This window comes from Spinacia oleracea, chromosome 1 (genome assembly GCF_020520425.1).
Source record: "Spinacia oleracea cultivar Varoflay chromosome 1, BTI_SOV_V1, whole genome shotgun sequence".
Lineage (NCBI taxonomy): Eukaryota > Viridiplantae > Streptophyta > Magnoliopsida > Caryophyllales > Amaranthaceae > Spinacia > Spinacia oleracea.
Window position 1 is genome coordinate 10,450,793 of NC_079487.1, and position 8,966 is coordinate 10,459,758.

At 36.8% G+C, this 8,966-nt stretch overlaps 2 protein-coding genes across 4 annotated transcripts; both read right to left on the minus strand.

The window, feature by feature from the left end:
• Nucleotides 1-383: 383 nt before the first annotated feature.
• On the minus strand, nucleotides 384-1,421 carry LOC130462738 (uncharacterized). The gene is made up of 2 exons (XM_056831586.1): nucleotides 558-1,421; nucleotides 384-476 (listed from the first exon to the last, which is right to left on the minus strand). Exons 1-2 carry the CDS (start codon nucleotides 1,248-1,250, stop codon nucleotides 384-386), a joined length of 786 nt encoding a protein of 261 aa, XP_056687564.1. The 5' UTR covers nucleotides 1,251-1,421.
• Nucleotides 1,422-3,139: 1,718 nt separating this feature from the next.
• LOC110778216 (uncharacterized) lies at nucleotides 3,140-8,178 on the minus strand. Of its 3 annotated transcripts, XM_056835014.1 has the most exons (12): nucleotides 8,117-8,178; nucleotides 7,937-8,017; nucleotides 6,787-7,451; nucleotides 6,572-6,715; nucleotides 6,208-6,279; nucleotides 5,048-6,126; nucleotides 4,868-4,961; nucleotides 4,420-4,513; nucleotides 4,126-4,301; nucleotides 3,891-4,037; nucleotides 3,690-3,796; nucleotides 3,140-3,605 (listed from the first exon to the last, which is right to left on the minus strand). In XM_056835014.1, the coding sequence occupies exons 3-12, from the start codon at nucleotides 7,006-7,008 to the stop codon at nucleotides 3,419-3,421; spliced, it is 2,322 nt and encodes a 773-aa protein (XP_056690992.1). In that variant the 5' UTR covers nucleotides 7,009-7,451; nucleotides 7,937-8,017; nucleotides 8,117-8,178; the 3' UTR covers nucleotides 3,140-3,418. The 3 variants fall into 3 exon arrangements, 2 of the variants coding, with proteins under 2 accessions (XP_056690992.1, XP_056690993.1); XM_056835015.1 differs by lacking the exon at nucleotides 3,891-4,037 and having other exon boundaries at nucleotides 3,141-3,605; XR_008926297.1 differs by lacking the exon at nucleotides 3,891-4,037 and having other exon boundaries at nucleotides 3,465-3,605; nucleotides 4,152-4,301.
• Nucleotides 8,179-8,966: the final 788 nt, after the last annotated feature.

Sequence of the window (8,966 nt, forward strand, 5' to 3'; positions counted from 1 at the left end):
CTATTACAACAGTGTCGTGTGACAATTGGTGTTAATTTAGATAAAATGGCATAATATCTTTTTTTTATATATAATCTTTTTTAATATTGTCCTATTTTAACGTGTTAAGTTATTAATTTGCTTTGTCATGTGTTAAGTGACTATTTGGCCCAATATATAGTTAATTAAATGTCTTTAGTGCTTTAATGGTGTTGCATTATTTTTAACCAATTTTTAATTATTCATTAATATTTATTTATCAATCACACAAGTAATTAATACATTGACTACACTATAAATATTTAACAATAACTACGTTTTTATTTATTATTTCAAATAGAAAACATTACAATTTTGGATAACTTAGTTTAACACAGACGACCATATTTTAATCTACGTTCTTATTAATCTAGAATATCACGTGAGGTTGTGGATGAACTACCAGCATCATCGCCTCTGAATAATCTACGCCTGGCCGATGGTCTCGGTGCAATGCCCTGTAAAATAAAGTACCACATAAAAGCTTAATTGTAATGACCAAATATGGTAAAGTGTAAATTTATCTATAAGAGTGTTACCTCGAAAGCAAATTCCGCTACCATCGTCTCCCTCCTGTTATGATATCCGTTTACAATGCTAACAGATACATCCATCCATAATACTACAACCCCACCACCAAAACCAACTGGGCCAAAAGTGGAATAAACATACCTAGCGGGTAATCTTTCCACAATGAGGTCAATGTTTTCAAAAGACAATCTCGACTCGAGTATAACAACTACGACGGGTCGATGTAAGACGTACATAATCTGGAAATTTTCAATAAAAGATTCCCTTACCATTCCCCTAACGTTCCAACAGACAAACCTTGACCAATTTGGTACATGGTAATAACCAGGCCACCGAGCATAATTCTCGCACCTTACGAAAACCTCATGCGACCTTACATTATGGTCTAGTCGAAATATTTCGAAAAAGCTAATACAATTATCACGATGCATTTCCATGACATGGACTGCATCCGAGTACGATGCCATACGGATCGTAGTAGGCCCAGCTAACAAGTATAATGGGCCTGCCCAATTGATTACTGGTCGCGGATCAACCATGTTTAATACATGGTCATGAATGTATTTGCTGGAGTTTGTTTCATCAAGTTTTGCTAAAACACCCAGGATGTAAAACTTGAAGGCTTCACTAAGCCCAAAAAGGTCGGACACGTTGGGGAGGTGCGCAGGACGTACTTGGAAATCATCATTTAGTGTTTTCATCTCCTTATACTCTTTAATTGACGTATTTTTCGTTTCTTATTATATTACGAATGACGTCAACCGGAATGGCATCAAAGATCTCCACCTTAGATTCATTCAGATAAAAATTAAGATTGTTGATATTTGCTTCAGGTATGTCTCTGTTAGGAGGAGCGTTGTATGTAATGGAAATTGGGGAGGGTAATCTCAAAAAGACATGGTTAAATGGATCAACCATGACGAGAAAGCTTTTAACTAGGTTTTTAGCTATTTCTTAATGTTTGAGGGACAATGTATCGGAGATGCATTTTATAGGAAAATGTTACTATATTTCCAAAAGGAGTAGAAAATACAATATTTTATTTATTTATTTTTCTCTTTTTTTTATTGATTATACGTAAGCGAATCTAAGAATAACATAATGGCCCCTAGTAGTCTATTTATTTTGTAGATTTGGAAGGGTGGTGCAGAATGGTTGCATGGTGTAGTCATGTCTGTCATGTCCCGAATAATTCCACAGAATTTGACAACTATTACATCATCACATCTCATAATTGTCTACAAAACCCGCTTTTTTATCTAATTTAATAATATATACTATCTACCTGGATATTTTTATCCAATTATACAAATAAACAAATTCCACATATACAATAAATAGGGGACTAGACCTGACAAACGGGTCGGTTGGGTCGGTTTATAAAAATTATTTCAAGTCAGATCATACAAAACATATTTCGACACCCAATCATCACACAGAAATAAATATATAGATATAAACTTCCTCCGTTCCGGAAATATCGCACCATTTATTTTTTACACTATTCACACTACATATTTGGCCATTGTATGTGATCGTACGTAATGAAATATTAGTCATGTGGGGTCATGTTAGATTCGTATCGATATATATTTCCTAATTTTTATTTTCATAAGTTTTACTTGCACACGATTTAAAATATTAAGAGTCAATGTAATGGTTAGAGGAGTAAAGTCAACCATGGTGCGATATTTCTGGAAAAGAGGAAGTATAATAGATACTGTAGACACCTTAAGTTTGATCTGGATCAGACTTCATGTGGTCCGTTTCTTGGACCACTTGAAGTCAGATTTTTTGGGTTTTACTTATTGGGCTTTGGGATCAGAACTTACTGGGCTTTGAATTTTCAAGTTAAAGATTTGTTACTTGGACAAAATAATCTGATTTTTTTGGTTTTACACAAGGAAAAAATAAGTAATTGATTTATTGGGTTTTACATACTGGGCTTTGGATTTTCAAATTGAATTCTGATTTTTTGGGTTTTAGTTACTGGCCTATGGTAACCAATATTTATACAAAACCGCCAAATGTGGATTCGCATTACTGGGCTTTGGAAATCATTATAATACTGGACTGTTGTCGGGCTTATATAGGACCAAATCGACCACCCTGGAAAATCCTCCTAAAATGACCCAAGAAACAGTCCAGTATTATATTGAATTCACAAACCCCTAACTCAAAGTAACACACTACAAAGTATTATATTGAATTCAAAGAGCCCTAACTCAAAGTAACACACTACAAAGTACAAAATTACCATTGCCAAATTCAAATTAAAAGGTATAATCTTACTTAATTATAACCCCACCAGACGACATCTATAGACTATATGAGCGCCTACACCACATTCCAATAATTTCTGCGGTTAACTGTACTAGGTTACAATTGATCATCGCCCACGCCATCCCGGTTCGTATTCGAACTAAATGACCCTATTCTAGTAAAATTAACGTCTTGTACTCATTCCATGTTTCTAACTTGTAATTAAGATTAATAGTCAGGTCGTCGTTTATAGTTTTTAACGGATATATATATATATATATATATATTTAAATTAACTGACCGAGAAATATGAAATCATAAATGAATATTTGTTTATGTGTGCTCCTATGTGACAATCTGAACACAACTACACAAGTGTGCTTTATTGAATAAGTACATTGGGCTAACATACATATTTGGTGATTATGGGTTAAAGGGGTTCATTTTGGTCCAACACAAGGGTTCATTGGGCCCATTGGGGTGCAACACAAGCATACTCAAATTGGATTTTTGTTCTTATGGGCCTTGCCATGTACAACCATCCATGCGGGCTTTTCTGGTAATGTCACAAATCTTAATATTATAACAACATAATCAACATATGACCTTAAAGTTTTTTCATGTTGGCACCGTTCACCAGCTCTTTTATACGATCCCGCTCCAAATTGAACGGGGAAAGAATATCCTGGGTCAACAACAACCGTCGCGCTTCTTCCAAGTCCGTTATGCTGAGCGACTCGTATCCTTCAGCGAAGTCCTTAATAGCTAGCAGCATCCGGACACCACAACTATGGCTGCGGAAAAATGTAAACCTTCAGAACTACACAACATATGAATAATAAAACCCAACTAAAACATAACATTAAACTAATACGCACGTGTCTTTCTGGATGTCTATATCCATTCGACGCCTTTTCCGCGAAAGTAGCTCGCCCCAACCATCTCCATCTTCACCACCGAAAAGGAGCTTGTCAACCCCAATAAGCTGTAAACATTCAAAATAATGCATTAGCACAATTAACACAATTTGGACGTTTAATGAAGTCAGTAAGTAGAATGCGTTCCTATTTCGTTTTTACCAGTCCATCGATTTTATTTTTACGCTCTTCCACAGGATTGGTAATCAAGGAGTTAATCACGTATATGGTTGGTGGGTCAGCAAATACAACAAGACACCACCAATGGTTTGTATGGGGTCCCAAGTTTTCAATTACTGGAATGAACAACTGCATAGCGTAATCTTACACCGTTATAAATAAAAGTACAACTACTCCAAAATATTAACTTACATCATAAGTATTAAAACAATTTTACCTCCGATATTCTGGAAAAAACTGTACCGGTTTCGGTGTGCTGATCTTCTTCTCCTAAATGGGATGCTACCTTCATTTTTTCCCTCTCCTTTGACATCCAATTTGCTAATCTACTCCGATCTACCGCGGAATTATGCACACCATCACGGCAGTCTGCAACAAACTTCATTACCTTTTCTTGTATTATGTGAAATTGTAACCCCATATTATGTGACATAATTGTTTATTTCATGTAATAATCAATATATTATGTCAAATAAGTATTTACTTTATGGTTAATGTTAAAATCATATTACCGAAAACACGGAGGTCAACATGTACCGCATACTCCTCCCTAAATATTTGCTAGCCCACATGGAATTGTAGAGTTTTGCAACCGTGTCCACATACTGCAATTCAAAACAAAGTTATTTGTCAACCAAAAATGCTACACAAAGATGGTACACAGAAGATAGTGTTAATATGCTACGCGACAGCCTAAAATTTGCTATGTGTGACTTTAGAGAAAATATTTATGTCAGATAGTACATTTTATAAGTACTGATAATATATCAACCAACTATAACTAAAAAAAGTGTAGTTCAAATGACTGTAAATTTGTATAATCCATAATAAAAAAATTAAGATATTTTGTATTGAATTAAGAAATTGATGTGATTAACTGAATAAAGAGGTAGTAAAGCATATTGCATTGTTTTAAACATGTCATATTGTATTGAATTCACTATGTCATCACCAGTTACCTGCTTATGAACATAACCATTCAGCTGTGCCACTCCTTTGCACTGGTGCATGTTACAATTGCTCCCATCTCCACATTTAATCATCACATTCAGGCTATTAAAACACAATCATAAACAATCATTGATTCGAACTATGAAACTGGACACATTTTCATCTTCTCAACAACGTAATTTACATACCTCAATCCTTTCAAATTACCGCGACCCGAAAGTAAACCACCATTGTGGTTGACAAACTCAACAAGGTTATAGCTGAATTTTTTAATTTCACTGGTAAACCACCCACGACCTCTATCAGCTAGGGCAACCCTCTTTTTCCTCCCACGACGCGGACGAGACCTCTGAAAAAGTAGGGCGCTTGAAGCAAGGAGCCCATCCATCTTGTTGTCACAATCAATATCATGTCCTAGGGGAACGGCTGACAAACCGCAAACAATAGCTTTGCCTTTCTCCCTATCCAAACTCCCGGGTAGTGGTGATTCCATTAATTCATTAACCACCGCTTCCAAGTTTGCACCTCCAATAGGATCAACACAAAGTTGGGGACTACGAGGAAGTGTAAACTGTGGTGGGGATGGGGGAGGAAGCGGAGACGTTACTTTTGGTGGGGATGGGTGAGGGAGTGGAGAAGTTACTTTAGGTGGAGATGGGTGAGGGAGTGGAGAAGTAGCCTTTGGTTGGGATGGGGGAGGAAGTGAAGAATTTACTTTGGGTAACGGTGGGGGAGGAAGTGGAGAAGTAGAGTTTGCTTGGGATTGAGGAAGGGGAGAAGTAACCTTTGGTGGGGATGGGGGAGGAAGGGGAGAAGTAACCTTTGGTGGGGATGGGGGAGGAAGGGGAGAAGTAACCTTTGGTGGGGATGGGGGAGGTAGTGGAGAAGTTACTTTGGGTAAGGATGGGGGACGAAGTGGAGAAGTAACCTTTGGTTGAGGTGGGGGACGAAGTGGAGAAGTAACATTTGGTTGAGGTGGGGTAACCTTTGGTGAAGGGAGGGGAGGTGTCACCTTGTGTTGTGGGGGTGGGGAGGATGTAACCTGTTGGCATCGTTCACTTAGAGATTCGGGCCGGGGTGGGGGAGGTGTTATAATTGCCTCCTCATTTACGGTATCCATATCGAGTTCAAATCGTTCTAACTTAACACTGTTTTTTTTTGCCCGCTCCTTAGCCATCTGTCTCATCTTCATGGGAATCCTTTCACTATTTCCTTTCTTCCTTTGTTTTAACCTCAATATTTCATTGTCCATTACCGGAATATATACCTAAAATTGACAAAGAACGATACATTTGTTCAATACAAAATTGTTTAACCCAATATTGAAGTGAAATGGACAAAAAATCACCTCTTCACACAGGACCATGACTGTCCTTGGTGGCCCTCGGATGTTGTGTTTCTCGTACGCAACCACAACACACTACAACATAGAAATACACAAATTCTTATTAATATTACTATTCTAGGTACAGTATTCACAACTGAAATATTTTTACCCCGTCAACATCGTTGGATTAAATGTTTTAGACTTATTAACCTTACTTTATTTGCAAGGTTAATACCCCGTCAATATTTTCTTTATTTTACTAAGTTTTAATATATATACATAAATTCCGTCGCAAACTCATCTTCCATATGAAACTATATATACAAGTCAGCACTAAAATTAAACAATTTCCACAAAACAATAATTAAGCAAAATTTTTACTTACCCCTAGAACACCGTAGTCTCCTTTTTTTCCAGATTCTCGATAAGCTCTCTTAGCTTCAAGAATCTCCTTCATGTCCCATGCCTTCAGCCTAGGGAAAATGCCCCACTGCACGGGAATTTTATCGAGTCGATCCAGATACAAAATCTGATTTCACACAAACACTTCAGAATCATTCAAATCAATAATTAACAATGTGCTTTTAATAGGACACTCACCACTAAAAACATGGTGCAAGCACCTACTCCTTTGGTCCACCCGTATGTGTAGAAGTCCCTACAGAACACTTTGGCCCTTTCAATGAAGAAATCATACACTAGCTTGCACCAATCATATTGCCTTGACTGCATTCCAAGTGTGCACGCATATATCGTACCGGCACTTAATCTTCCACATTGTGTCGGACATAGGACCATCCCAAGTGCAGCTATCAAGAACATCGTCTAAAACTCCTGCTCGTCATTTTCCCCCCAATCACCCTCCAATCTTTCAAGAAATTTTGGATTCACCAGAATTGCATCTGTATAAATCATATAAGACCGCTTCCTAAGGTTTACACTCTGCCATTTTCGCCCATATAACCTTAGTACATTTTGGGCCGCGGTTTTCATTTGTTCATCAGCATCACCTTCATTCGTGGGGATTACCTTCTCCCCATTTGGAAGACCAAGTATCCACCTAACCTGGTTTTTGTTCATTGGGACATCTACTCCATTCGTTCCTCTAAAAAGTTGATTTACAGGGTCCACACGTGTCATCAACCAATACACAAAGTTATGGGGTAAGTTCTTCCTGCACAAGTGATACAGGCCTCCGAATCCCAATTCACAAACCTGTGTAATATTCTTCCAAAGGCTTCAACTTTGCAGTTTATGGTTGCCGTCTGTAAAAACAAATTTTTCATTCTCATTTTTTCATATCTTAGATCACAAACAAATTTACTTACTGATTTAACAAATTTCATTATTTATCTGCTAACAAATACATACTATCTGCTAACATTATTTATCTGCTAACAAATACATACTATCTGTATCATATTTTTTAAAATATTAAAAAGATACATTCAGATAGTACTATTACATCAACAGACAAACAAACCTGTTCTCCATTACTCGCTCAATTATAGTCAACTACAAAAGGCACATCTTTACTTAAGGTACCAAACTACTTAAGCCATATATTAACTACTCGATATCACATTCATCCAATTCTATAATCACTATGTGTCTCCCACATACATTCACCAAAGACCACCCAAATGCACAATATTCATATTTCACACAAATAATCCAAATTTCACAACAAACAACAGACATTTCACATTTAATTAATAACACAACAACTACAATGAATGGGAATTCATACCCGTCCTTTAAATTCACGATGTAGGACTTTCAACACCCCCCGGGCTTCCTTCACTTCACCCCCCTTTATCAAACTATTGTCCTGCACAATTAAATTAAACACAATCATTAGTAGGCAACTTGTTTCTATATACACCATAACAAAGCAACTCAACAACTACATAGTTTTAAATCAACCCACCGTGAATACTCGTGTGTGTAGAGTGACTTTCTCCACGACACCTCTCTTTTCGGTTGTCATCGGTTCTTTGGTCGTCACCGGTTTGGTTGCCGTTCCCTGCCCAAATCAATATTTCATTAATAACATATTTGGCTAATACTTATATTACTTAAACTACAACCGGGAAAAACAAACCTTAGATCGCCCCCGCTTCCGTTTCACACCACTACCAACATCCAACTGTACAACCTCATCATCATCATCATCTAAGTCTTGATAGCCATCAGCCTTAAAATCCTCATCGTCACTGACATCTTGCTCACTTCTCGAACTGCTATCAACTACGCTATTACCTTCTTCTTCGGAATTTAAAATCACTTTCCCACGTTTTCTAGATCTAGTTATCTTTCTGCCCATTCTTTCACCTAAAATCAACACCCTGTATTACCTAATTAATGGAAACATGTCATTCAACGACTTACATTCCATCAGCATAATACTACTATCACAATTTGGGACTAATCCCATTATATTCTATTCGAGTATTCAACCCACATAGGACTAACCATGATTAGTGACATTTTTTACTTCTAACCGTTCACGATCCACATTTCACTTTACGTTTTACAATTACACAACATTACTCAACAGCTATCCCTGAATTTGAACTACAATTGACATGAAACAAGGCAAGAAATCATTTTGAAATTAACCAATTCAACAACTAAGTTCTAATCAATTCGCCTGTTTTCCCTAACCAATTCATCTACTATCCATACTTTTTCATCAAATAATCAAAATTAAATAACTAATTACTATACAAAATTAAAGTAATTGAGGACTTACCAGATTGCATGCAATAATCGCCCAA

Bases quoted from the DNA above. Each gene is read 5' to 3' on its own strand.
- LOC130462738 (XM_056831586.1), bottom strand. From the start codon at position 1,250: ATGAAAACACTAAATGATGATTTCCAAGTACGTCCTGCGCACCTCCCC. The intron at 477-557 runs GTAACACTCTTA...TTTATTTTACAG, and splicing joins TAGCGGAATTTGCTTTCGAG to GGCATTGCACCGAGACCATC.
- LOC110778216 (XM_056835014.1), bottom strand. From the start codon at position 7,008: ATGTTCTTGATAGCTGCACTTGGGATGGTCCTATGTCCGACACAATGT. The intron at 4,302-4,419 runs TAATATGATTTT...ACATAATACAAG, and splicing joins GTTGACCTCCGTGTTTTCGG to AAAAGGTAATGAAGTTTGTT. The intron at 3,797-3,890 runs GTAAAAACGAAA...GAATGTTTACAG, and splicing joins AAAATAAAATCGATGGACTG to CTTATTGGGGTTGACAAGCT.